Genomic DNA, 13044 nt, shown 5'->3' with positions numbered 1-13044 from the left:
CTGTGGTGAACAGTGGTCCGGGCCAGGGGTCTTTGTCAGAAATAGCCGAACGATCTTCAACTCACTGGAAAATAGCAAATCTACTTGATCTGCTGTTTTCACCTATAGTGTTCAACTGCAGAATATAGGGAGTTAAGGACATTCATGTGGTTAAGAGTAAAAAACAACCCTGCAACTGTAAATTGGAGACACACACACACACACACACACACACACACACACACACACACACACACACACACACACACACACACACACACACTCTCCTGAGACATCTGCAAGTTCCTGTTGCTTAGTAATAGTGTTCAGTAGTGTGATTAAAGTGAACTTCAAAGCTCCATGCTCTCTCATTAGTCACTGCTGGCTGAATAATGAGTCCCAGGGAGGAAGCTGATTAAGAACTCCATCCTCCATGTTCACTGGGCTGTACATAATCACATCCTAAGCGCTGGTGCTATGTTCTCAACCTGTGGCGGGCCGTGAGGATATTGCAAATGCCCCCCCCCAAATAAAATTCTTAACACTTAAGATTGTAATGATATATTACAATTATATATTAAAAGCAATTATGGGGGAGGGGGCATATTTATTTTGGTATTGCTAAAAAGGGAACTTAAAAGTATACTACATTAATTCTATTGATTCGAGCCAGAAGATAATCCATTGATTGATCACAACATGCTCTGAAAATGCACATGGCCCACCCATCTGACCATAAGAGTGATGTTGAGATTTTCAAAGTGGGCCCCGGTGCAGAAAAGGTTGAGAACCACTGTCCTAAAGCACAGAGCTTAATATAACCAACTTGAGGCTATCCGCATCAGTGGTGGAAAGTAATTAAGTATGTTCAAGGTACATTTACTTTACTTGAGTAGGCCATTTACATGTTCTTGTAACAAAGTCATTTTGTAACCTTTCTTCACTACTTTGATCTGCATAGAACTGGCTGATGGAAGGCAACAATTCCAGTCCTAAATCAATCTAGTGACATTTCCTAGCTAGGCACAAATTTAGAGGTTTAAAATGTTCATCGACTTGCAACCTTGTCTGCTTTGCTTTCATGTTGTGTGTCCTCAGAGATTTACTTCTCTTTGATGAGCTACTGAGGCTATTAAAAAGGTGTGCCTTTGAAATAGTGAATTTCAATTAAGATCTTTAAATCAACTATTACCTAGGCAAAATCGTCGTTGGCTGCTAATGGAGTTGCATTTCTTCACCGGTCTATAACGGCAGTGTTGGGTGGAACCCTTTATTTAGAATTCGTTTTTTTCCCTTAATTTTTATAAAGATAAATGCTAAATACATTTTCACTGTTTTTGAAAGTCTTTGCCTACAGCCAAAATAGCGATGCTATGTGGAAAGTGGTTAACCAAAGAAAAGTAACTAAATCTCATAACATTGGAATATGTTTTTCTTTTTTACATTTCATGAACAATTAACAGTTTTGGACATACAGTACAATGACAGGTTGTTGATTGTTCAATGCAATCAGTGGCAGATTACTAAACCTTATCCAAGACCTAGGCAGACTTAAGGCAGACAATATTATGGACTAAACGCTTAAATGCATAATGTAGAACGTGGAACTACACAGTGGCGATGATAGGAACTTGAGTTCCAGAACGGAAAGGCTACACCCTGGTGACACATAGATGGGGATAATTAATGATAGGCTTTCATAAAAACATCACAAACATAACACCTCATAATGTAGAAATGAGTGTGGTAATGCACTAGACTAGATTCTAATGCATTTCTAGTGACTACAATTAAATGTAACAATAAAAAAAGATATAATCATAATCAAGTGTGTGTAATATTGGCATACACTTAACTAAAATAAGACATGCAATGTTTTTTACATGCAGCCACAACAATATAAATATAATTGTATCATTTCCACACACACACACACACACACACACACACACACACACACACACACACACACACACACACACACACACACACACACACACACACACACACACACACACACACACACACACACACACGATGCCATACAAAAAGAGAGTAACCCTAAAAGAAAAACCTAAAGGAACAAGAATAAAGACACTTTAGACAGCATTAACAATGTAAGAAATATCTAATCCTTTTATTACATTCAACAGAAATACAGTACACTGAAATTGCACATATTCACCAGATATAGCAGCATTCTGAGTGGCAAGTAGACTAATCAATAGGCACAAAAAGATAATTAAATAAGAAACACATGTTCAAATGTGTTCTGGTGGCCATTTTCTGGACATTCAAATTTCACTGAAGCAGTTAATTTACACACCTGGTAAAACAGATTCTACATGGCTAAAAACATACCTTTCGCTGCCTGTGACTCATGGTTTTACCGGCAAGAGCAGACTGGATGAAAGGTCAAATATAAAGCAATGGCAGTGAAGAGGGCTCATGTCAGTGATTCACTGTGTCCAGTGCTAAACCACAGAGCGATGCTCACCACACACGTACATGGCACTCGGCTGGATGCGCCGCTTCGTGTTACCTGGCAGCTGAGGAAGGAACTTGAAGTATTTGGGCATCAAGTCGAGGCAGGCGTCGCGGAACTTCTTGATCCGCCAGTAGTAGATGAGGGGGTTGAGGGCCGACTTGAGGTAGCACAACCATAGGAGCCAGGTGCTGATTTGGAAAAAGGTGTCCCTGCGGTAGAAGTCACTGCTGAACGTGCTCACCAGGCTGTACGCGGCGAAGGGCGCCCAGCACACCGTGAACACGGAGAAGAGGATGAGGATGGTGGTGAAGGCACGTGTCTTGAAGCTCATGTCTATGTTCATCTGGAAGGGCCTCTGCAGGCTCATCAGTCCCAGTTTGCTGGCCTGGCTCAGGCAGATGCTGTCCGAGTGGCTGTGGATGCGGATAGCGTTGTGGCGGATGGTGTTCAGTATCCCCATGAAGGTGTACAGCATGACCATGAAGGGCGTAAAGAAGAAAACCAGCATCAGGATCAACACATAGGCGTGGTAACCCCTCTCTTCGCTAAAACCAAACACACACTGCGGGGCTCTGGACGGGATCTGAAGGGAGGGGCAACCGATGGACAGCGGGAAGGAGAAGACAAACGAGAGTCCCCAGGTTATCACGATGAGCACCTTGGCTCTGTGCGGGCTCAGCTTGTCTTGTTTCTGCACGATGATGAGGAAACGGTCAATGCTGATTATGAGCAGGATGGCCACGCCCTCCATCACAAAGAGCCAGAAGAGCATTGCCGACACACGGCAGAACACGTCCCCGAAGATCCAGTGTGTGGTCACCACGGTGACCAGGGCGAAGGGCATGTTGAGGACGGCCAGCATCATGTCGGCGAACGCCAGGCTGGCGAGCAGGATGTTGATGGCCGAGCGCATGGCCGACCTCTGGTACACCATCAGGCACACCACCACATTCCCCAGGAGGGCCACCAATAGGATAACAACCATGACTGCACAGAAGAACACCTGGAGCGGCAGGCTGACGCCGTGCTCCACACTCCCTGGAGTGACTTCCGCCACAGGTGTGAGATGCTCCAGTGGCACCAGGTAGCCATGGGAGGAATTTGCCACAGAGTTCTGGGTGGAGATGTTTACCAAGGAAATGTCCTCCATGGCCCCTGCAGCCGTTAAGCCCTCCGGGAGATGCGGGCGATCGGAGAAGTTCAGCAGCCCCGTGATGAGGCAGCAGAGGCTGGCGTTGATCTCCCCTCCTGCCTTGGGTAGGGGAAGGGCAGTGGAGTGGACCATTCTTCCCCAGCCTGGAGGTTGGACATTGTCGACTGGGCGTTCTCAGCCTAGACACAACACCTCCATTGTCTTGGACACTTTGGCCACACACATGCGCAACTTCACAGATCTGAAAGCCTGAAGAAACAAGAACAGATAAGGCATGATAAGGGTATTAGAGTAACATACATAATAACATGTCTCCTGTAAATTCTAACTCCCTTTGCCCCCCCAACACTCAACTCCTTAATGATGAGAATCAATATATCAATGAATGGGCATTGTATGAAGGAGATCAGAAGAGATTATATAATATTCTTCCCATCAAAATCACATTAGTGTTCTTGTTGTGTAATGAATGAGACAGTGAGCACATAACCAACTCAAAGAGATGGATAAAAAGGAAAGGGTAGAAAGTCTACAACTCCCCAAATTACCTCAAATAACTATAATCTCTCTCTAAAATGAGAAGGAATCTACAATCATAAAGTTGAATGTCACATTACGTTTTACCTCACAGCCTGTTCGGAAAGAATGAGTGAAGCATAGATGTAATTCTCCCATGCATAATTGTGGTTAGCAATGTGATAAAGAATGACACTAAAAGTGTTTTGACATCTAACACGGATGAGTTGGTGTAGATTAACATAATAAAGGAGCTAGTAGTACACTCTCCCCACCGACGCCAATATGGGAATTTATTATACTGTTTATTTAAAAATCACACTTGTGTGTGAAGTGAGGGGCGCCCACTGTGGCTGCAGATTCACTGCCACTATATTGTACTACTACTTTCTACTTTTAGAAATGGGGGGATGCCCCATAAGATACAAGCCTGCCCTGCACACATGCACGTGCATTTGCGTAGATAAAGCATGCAGAGTTGCAGACGTGTATATCCTGTTTAGAAACAGGGATTACAAATACAATGCTTAATCGTATCCATAAAAGTAAATTATATCCTTTTTGCCCCAAAATAATTTTAGGCGTGAGAGAAGTGGGGGCTGGGGGGATGCCGCCCCTATTGTATATGAAACGAAATGAGACATATAAAATGGATTTATACTGGCCACATGACGTCTCATGTCGTCAATGTTTGTTTAACTGCTGCCCTAAACAAACATTAAAAGATGCCGTGGCTGGCATTCGATTTTTGTTAAAAGTGCTCTAAACAAACATTAAAAGTCCATCGACTTGGCAGTCATACTGTATGAGGTCATTTCAAAAGCCAGGCATCTGAGGTGCTAGAACACCTCAAAAAAGTTAGTGTATTATAACTAGTAGACTGTTGCCTAAGACGATTAATCGATAAATATGTCTGAGCAGTATGCTGCTGTTTTACTTCCTGCAGACCCTGTCACTAACCAACATCCAGTGTTCAACCAGGAACAACTCAATACAGCAATAAAAAGAAAACCCTTATCGCTTGTATAAACATTGGGCGCTGTTATTTCAGGACAGCTGGTATAATTTACAATGGCTGAGCAGCATGTCAAATAATAAAATATGTTTACCATTGCTTTTCTGCACGACACAAAGGTTTTGAAAGAGTCCTTTGAGGCCAGCTCATCCTTTATAAATGATACATTTTGTATCATTTATACTTTCTGTTACATTAATTTATGTTAAAGTTAAATCACAATAAGGCTGTGGCAAGTGATCAAAGGCTTGAGTGTCACAATTACCCACAGCTTTATTAAGCAGGACCATGTAAATGAGAACAAATATTAAAACAGAGCCAGCATATAGCCTATTTGATATGTTCTAGAGAGGACATTTTGGGTGCAGCAAAGCATAAAATACTATTAGTATTGAACACTGTTCCACACCAGGGAAGGTAATAGACAGTAGTGAGTACAATGCTTGCTGCACTTTGCAGGCAGTGACCTCAAAATATTAAAATAGCTCCTTCAACCTCTGAGCAATCAAGTACACTTGCAGCGAAATGGATGCTAGGATACTAAGGGTTCTCGAAGACTGGATAACTCAAGTATAGACATGGCAGCACAATCTGTCAAGATGGAAAATTGCAAAGAAACCAATTAAATAAAACATTTTCAGACACATGGCCTTGAATTCAAATAAATTGTGAACTCTAAAAGGGTTCTGTCTTTAAGTCAATAATAGCTTGTTGGTGAGAACAGCTAGTGGCATTAATAACATGCCAAAAATGATGTATTTATGGCTATTTTAAGTAGCTTCAAATCTTTACATGTCTGAAAACATGTAAAGACACAATTTATGATTGATTTATGATGAGTTAGTTTGACACAAATCTAGAACTGGGAGACTTCAACCATCCTGTTGTGCCAATGCTGCAAAGTTGTCCCGAGTGAATTTCTGCCCACCATTAAGACCTAGCTGGCATCACAAAAAAAAGAGGCCAATTCATCCATGCCCAAGGAATCACAAAACATACTTGTTTATGAGTTAGTTATAATGTGTGCTGTATTAAACAATACAATCATTCTTAACCCTTATGTGAAATTAATTAATTAATAGTTTAGTTTATGGCCTTGATGCACTGGCATTTGCGCCCTCAAAAAGGGACCTTTCCAACAGAAGGCTGCCTATTACATATGTTATGGAACGGCCCACTTTTAATTGATTATTGGAAGTTCATCTTGTCTACTGTCTCTGATATCATAGAGGTTGAAATACCACATGATCCAAGAATTTGGTTACTGGGTGACGTTACATTGATCAACACAAATTTCAACAAAGCATACTTTGTGTTACTCGCCAGTACAGCTGCGAAGAAAATCCTCTTGGTTAATTGGAAATCTGAAAAATCACCTTCACAGAGACACTGGCTGAATGAGCTTTCATCATACTGTACCCCTGAAAAGATACTGTACAATGTAAGAAGAAGGCCTGCTACTTTTGAAAAGATATGGGGCAGGTTCTTTGAGGTTCTACCTTCAATATCTCCTCTGGGTTGATTTAGTTTTAGTTTTTATTTATATTATTATTTTCATGTATTTATCCGAGTTGTTGCTGTCAAGAGGTGTTGTGTACAATACAGAGTAATGAGAGCTGTGTAGTTTTCCTTTCTGGGGTTGGGGTGGGGGGGGGTTTGTTTTTACTGTTTTTTGTCTTTTCCTTTTTGAGTTTGTCACAGCCTGTCACAAAAAAACACCCATTCAACAGTTGTTTCACAGCGGAATGTCATGTTTATCACCCTGTTTGTTTTGACTGCAGACGAGACAGTGAGTGGACACCCGTATGAAGGCTATGAATGAACAAGTCAGTCACGCCAGTGCCTTTAAATGTGCGATAAAATAAAAAATAATATAATATTCCAATATGTGAATTGGCCCATGCATTGTAAAATATCTGAGCTGTTTTTGCACGCTACAGTATGTTTTTTGTAATAATTTACTATAAGACGTTGGAATAGTTTAAAAAAATACATTTCAAACAGTCGTGATTAATATGCGTAAGATAATACAGTTATTGATAATTGTTGATGCTTTTTCCTCGCATTGTGATTTTCTACCAAATGCTTGAGGGGGAGGATACCCACTGGCCCAAGCCCACAGAGACTTCACATCTCTATGTGACAACGTCATTGTTGTTGGACAACAATGCATATACACACTCCAATATATCGATCGCAAGTAATTGACTTGAAATGACTCCGTCTCCATTATTACCTTCATTCTCCCACACGACACGAAGCAGCTGCTATCCAGATGAATCGGTTCAAGTGTGTCTGTCTCAGCCCTTATGGTTCATCTCGTCACCGTCTCCCTCTTTGTGGTCGAGGACTCGAGGCATGTGGTGGTGGTGGTCGGGTGGATCGTTGATCTCACGCAATAATAACTAAGTTACCTGTTCTTCGCTCAAAATCTGCAGATAAATATAGAGACGACAGTGCGACAATGGGCGATGTTCCTCCCACACAACTGGAAACCGGGAAGAGAGATCGGCACATTACTCTCGCTTCACTCTCGCTTTTGTTTCCACTGGAGCCAGAAAAATAGATTGTTTTACCCTCCGCGTGCGTTTCGCCCCAAATACATCACACCGTCTGCTCAATTTATTAACGTGAACATATTAATTCACCGTTCCCCTCCGTAGTTAGTCACTGATGAGAGCAGTCGCCCCTCCAATGAGATGTTCGGATGCAACATATATGAGCCTTATTAATAATACACTACACTTACAAACTACAATGTCTCTTTGGTTGTGTCCATGGAAACTGACACCTCCACCAGCCAATAGTTTGGACAGGAACGGCTCTTCAGATACGCCCCTTTACGTCCTCCAATAGAAATTACCAAATGTGTAATAAGGGGAGTGGGTTTAAATCGAATGAAAGGGGTTTGGGTTTTTGCGCACGTGCGGGAGGGAACAAAAATCTAAAATACAATAGGTTTTTATCGGTATCTCTTAATAATATGCATACCGTTACAGAACTGGTTCTCAGATTTTTACATTTTTGTAACTCCCCAGAAGCAGATCACAGTGAACTGTGAAGTGACAATTTAAGAACGTTTTAGACATGTTTAATAGGCTACTTAAGAAAAAGATGAATGCATTTTAAAAAATCAACAAACTTACTATATAAAAACTGGTAAATAGGCCATATTGTCAAATACCGGTGATAAAAGAGGCAACATATTTTTAAATAGCTTATCTGCCATTTTCACAACATTTATCTGTGAAGCCAAAATGTAATGCCTCAACTCCCTCATTCCAAGTGCTTGTCACGGTGTGTGTGTGTGTGTGTGTGTGTGTGTGTGTGTGTGTGTGTGTGTGTGTGGGGGGGGGGGGGGTCAAATATGATCTAATTTTGGGGCATCACATTCACAGCCTTAAAAGGTTGAGAACCAACCACTAGTATATGAATATTAATGGCTTGGCAGCCTTGGCTAATTCAAGTATCCAACATTACTGTCTGAGACTCAGTTTATATTGCAGCAATAACAATACAATCTCCACAACATGAGGACCTACACATTAAAGACAAAAGCAGTTGCATTTCATTTTAACTACCGGTAATCTCATGCTGAAAAACAGACATGGTGAACCACCTGAAATTATGTGGGAAACGATGGCTAAAATAAAAGTTTATTGTGTGCGTATATGCAGCAAATTGAGGCAATTGCCATAAGACAATTGTTACAATCTTAAAAGTCACCACACCTACGTAGATGCAGTGTGTCGGGGCAGCTTAGCAAACACCGTAGAGCTCAATACTATTCACTGTGCATTTGTGGGGGACCTGTAAATGAATCCATGTATTCAATTATAGAATATCTTGACTAGAATGATAACACAAAACATAACTGGATATCAATTACATCCAATGTGGTCTTCTTTTATCATGGATATCACATAACAAACAAACAAACAAGATATACCATGGTAAAAGAAGACCAAATGTTTAGGACAATAACATTGGTCAGAGCAAACTGGAACTGGTGTAATATAGTTTCATCAAATACAAATTTCCATTTAGGAATTTATCCAGAGCAACTTAGCTTATATGTAAAATCATAGTAAGCATGAGCCCTAGAGTCAAACTATTTACATAATAAATAAATCATAACAATTTGACTGATGAAGATGTCCTATTGCTCAATGTATGCTCCATCGTACGGCTGTGTCACACTCAATCTACAAGCTCACAACGTCCCAAATCAGCAATGTGTTGCAAGCTTGTACAGTAAGATCGGCCATTTTCGGCATAAGACACCGCCATATGACGGAGTATAAATCAGGCTTAACCCAAACCCTTTAACTGCTTCACTTTTTCCGTCTTTGGTGGGAGGATTTTTACTTCAAAGGGGATGAAGAACTTCAGAAGGGCTTTTGTGTCTTTCATGGTAAGGGAATACTCCTGTGCAATCTTTTCAGGGGTCCATGTTTGTGGCTCCTGCTTGTGACTTGCAAGGGCTTTGAGAGCCTCCACAATGGACAGTTTGCCTTTAGGAACGTCTGTAATGTCAACAAAGCCGTAAGGGTCCCCCGGGTACTTCAGTGCTCTGCGCTCTTCTTTCTTTCTGCTCGTCGTTAATTGCTTTGGTGACTGTGAAGAAACAGTGGTGACTATTAAAAAGTGCAATAAGTGAGTGATAACATTGCTTTGTTACAATTAGTGTTAAATAGCTCTATATATTCTGATAGTAATCATGTAGCTCCGGCCGGGAGGCGAACCCGGAACATCGTATCAGTAAGCCGCGTACCATACCATGGCCCGATAGGCAAGTAGTAATGCAGCCACCTATAGCCCCCCCCCCACCACTTGGAAGCACGTCCACCAGCCAGGAGCTAGCGCTGGCCTGGAGGCGAACCCGGAACCTCGTATCAGTAAGCCGTGTACGTTACCAATCGACTAAAGAGCCATGGCCCGATAGGCAAGTAGTAACGCAGCCACCTATAGCATACAATCATAGCTACATAGAGTGTTTATTCTATAGTGATTCTCCTCATCTCTACCAGCCTGCAGCCACGGTCTACAGTTTCAAAACGCAACTAGATTCCATTGATTATACCCCACATCTAGAGTTGCAGTACCAACCCCGACAGGCTGACAGCCCATTCAGGCATTCACCCAAACAGAAAAGTCTGATCTGACTGCAACGTTATACAACGTAAAACTCACCAACATTGCAGCTGTACGACAGAAAGCTTGTATTATGCTCTTTGTATCTGCAAAGTTTGTCTCATAAAAATAGATATGATACTTTGTCAATAAATTCCATGCAAGTGATAATCTTTCTAAGAGTTTGGAAGCACTCGTTGAAGATCACTCAACAGTCCGACATTATTGAAAATGCTTCCAAACGCTTCCAAAATTCAAAAAATTAAAATTATCACCTGCTCAGAATGCATTGACATAAAGTAAAGTACAGAAAGACAGAAAGTAACATGTTGTCTATGGTGGATTTTTATGAAACAAAAAGTGGTGATTTATCATTGTTTAATATACAGATTAAACTATTCTGTTCAGATGAATGGATGGGCTGTCAAGGGTTGGTATTGCAACTCTAGATTCCAGATAAAAAAAAAAAAAAAAAATCATCATCATACATCATCTCGTTCTGGCCAATCACAATTTGCATTCTAATTTTTGTCTTTAATGTTTGTGTTTACACACTTGTCTTCAATGTTTTTGCTTTGCTTTTTGAAGGGCTAGCGCCACTCAAAAATACTATAGTATCTATTGCTTGCAGCAAGAGCAGATCAGATCTAGTGTAAGAAAGAAAAAAGTAATTAAGAAAATGTACCAATAAACACATTGTAAAATACTTTGTTACATAATATGGAGGTGTAGGGCAGTAGTATAGTATAATGTACAACAATACAATGGAAAAGCAAAAGCACCTCAAAAACTTATGAATGACCTGTGTTTTAGTTAATGTAAGGACAATCCATCCCATTGCTTAGAATTTTGGTGGCAAACAAAGTTGATTGTAAAAGAGTAGATGATTACCATTATATAAGCATTAAGCAAGGCCACTTAGCCCCTCTCGGAACCCCCTGGGTCAGCCCAATCAATTCGTGCCGAACCGGGCTACCCGTGGGGTCCCTGTGCGTTACTGTGTTTTCGTATTGAAATGATAGAACGCGGACATAAATATCGTCGGATACGTCGTGTCTGCGCCGTTTGAGGGCTTCTTTTCATTTGAGTTATTCTGAATGTGTGAACTATAAGTACCTATAAATACCACTGTGAATTATCCTGTGCCGCGGAAGCCGTTAAGTATTTTTAATCTTTGTTTGACCGATTTGGAAGCTTTGATTCCTCTCTTCCTGCCTTGTTTATTGTACCGCCTCCCGCTGCGGGGTTGGCTTGTGTCAGCGGTATGTATAGGTACTTATACTTCACAGATTCAGAAGCCCTCACACAAAGAAAAGTCGTCAAAGAGCGCAGACAGGCGTTATCCACGGTGTTTATGTTTTATTTATGTCCGCGTACCAGGTGGCAGGGTACTGCTCAGTGTTTCCTGCAGGAAAAGGCCTTGGCATGGTGCTGGGCCATTCATTTTGATTAATGAATTAATGAATTTGATGAATAAATTAAGATTAATTTGGATTATTGCTCTTGTATTGCTATTGGAGAACTGGGGAGGCACTGGGGGGACACTGGGGAGGCACTGGGGGGGGGGCACTAGGGGGACACTGGGGAGACATGGGGAGGCACTGGGGAGACACTGGGGGGACACTGGGCAGGCACTGGGGGGACACTGGGGAGACATGGGGAGGCACTGGGGGGACACTGGGGAGACACTGAGGGGACACTGGGCAGGCACTGGGCAGGCACTGGGGAGGCCCTGGGAAGGCACTGGGGGGACACTAGGGGGGCACTGGGGAGACAGGACACTGGGGGGACACTGGGGAGGCACAGGGAGGAGACACTGGGGAGGCACTGGGGAGAAACTGCAGCCACTGGGGAGACATTGGGGAGGCAGATTGTCTCTCACACACACACACACACACACACACACACACACACAGTTATAATGGAGGTGTCAATAAACCATTCACACATATGCTGCTGATATGAATTATATGATTCCAATCCATACTGCATCATAGCCCTGGTCCAAGGCTTACAGCGAGCCTCTCTCTCAGAGAGAGGCTCGCTGTAAGCCTTGGACCAGGGCTAACTGCATCACATCAACCAACCCAATCTGACCTCGGTTTCTGGATCTTTCGACTCCACGTACACAGACTGCAGGAGCGACAGAAGAGGGTCGTTCTTTTGGTGGATTGTATCAGTTACCCCCAGAACTGCAAGAAAACACCATGTTTGACAAAATGTTGAATGTTTCACACGAGTCTGACTCTGACATGATGAACTTGAACGCTGAATGTGGATGGGAATAATAACCCGAGCTGACCCCATGCAGTCAGACATAACCAGACACTCACCTTCAGGACTGCTCTCAACCTCGGGTGGAATGTTGACCTGGTGTCGTGGTGCTGGTTCTGGCTTCTGCTTGGATATTTCACGGTGTACCCGGTTTTCGAGATTAAAATTCCTAAACACCCGCGATACGCGTGCTCCCATATTTGACATCTTACGAAACTGCACGAACAATAAAGGTTGTATGTACAAATGCATACGGCAGGCGAGAGGGTCCAGACCATAGAAGTCCAGACGGAGCCAAACCTTTATCGTACAGCGACGCCTTGCGTTTGGAGGACTTATAATCATGTGCAGATCGCAGGGCGATGATTGACAGGCAAAGTGAAAGTGCCATCTGCAAAATAAGGTGTTTTTCCATTGCATCTGAAGAAGCTTTAGATTAGAACCAGAGAGAAAAACAGCTGGCATGGCATACTGGAGTGGATTTTT

At 42.3% G+C, this 13044-nt stretch overlaps 2 protein-coding genes across 2 annotated transcripts; both read right to left on the bottom strand.

The window, feature by feature from the left end:
- Positions 1-2119: 2119 nt before the first annotated feature.
- On the bottom strand, positions 2120-7851 carry gpr63 (G protein-coupled receptor 63). The gene is made up of 2 exons (XM_083790203.1): positions 7388-7851; positions 2120-3869 (listed from the first exon to the last, which is right to left on the bottom strand). The coding sequence occupies exon 2, from the start codon at positions 3750-3752 to the stop codon at positions 2454-2456; it is 1299 nt and encodes a 432-aa protein (XP_083646329.1). The 5' UTR covers positions 3753-3869; positions 7388-7851; the 3' UTR covers positions 2120-2453.
- A 939-nt stretch (positions 7852-8790) lies between these two features.
- On the bottom strand, positions 8791-12800 carry ndufaf4 (NADH:ubiquinone oxidoreductase complex assembly factor 4). Its single transcript, XM_083789733.1, has 3 exons — positions 12618-12800; positions 12382-12476; positions 8791-9768 (listed from the first exon to the last, which is right to left on the bottom strand). The coding sequence occupies exons 1-3, from the start codon at positions 12763-12765 to the stop codon at positions 9463-9465; spliced, it is 549 nt and encodes a 182-aa protein (XP_083645859.1). The 5' UTR covers positions 12766-12800; the 3' UTR covers positions 8791-9462.
- Between the last annotated feature and the right edge of the window lie 244 nt (positions 12801-13044).

Source organism: Protomyctophum parallelum (genome assembly GCF_964188405.1).
Source record: "Protomyctophum parallelum genome assembly, chromosome: 19".
Classification (NCBI taxonomy): Eukaryota; Metazoa; Chordata; class Actinopteri; order Myctophiformes; family Myctophidae; genus Protomyctophum; species Protomyctophum parallelum.
Note: the sequence above shows the minus strand (reverse complement) of the source record. Positions and strands in the feature narration are given on the sequence as shown.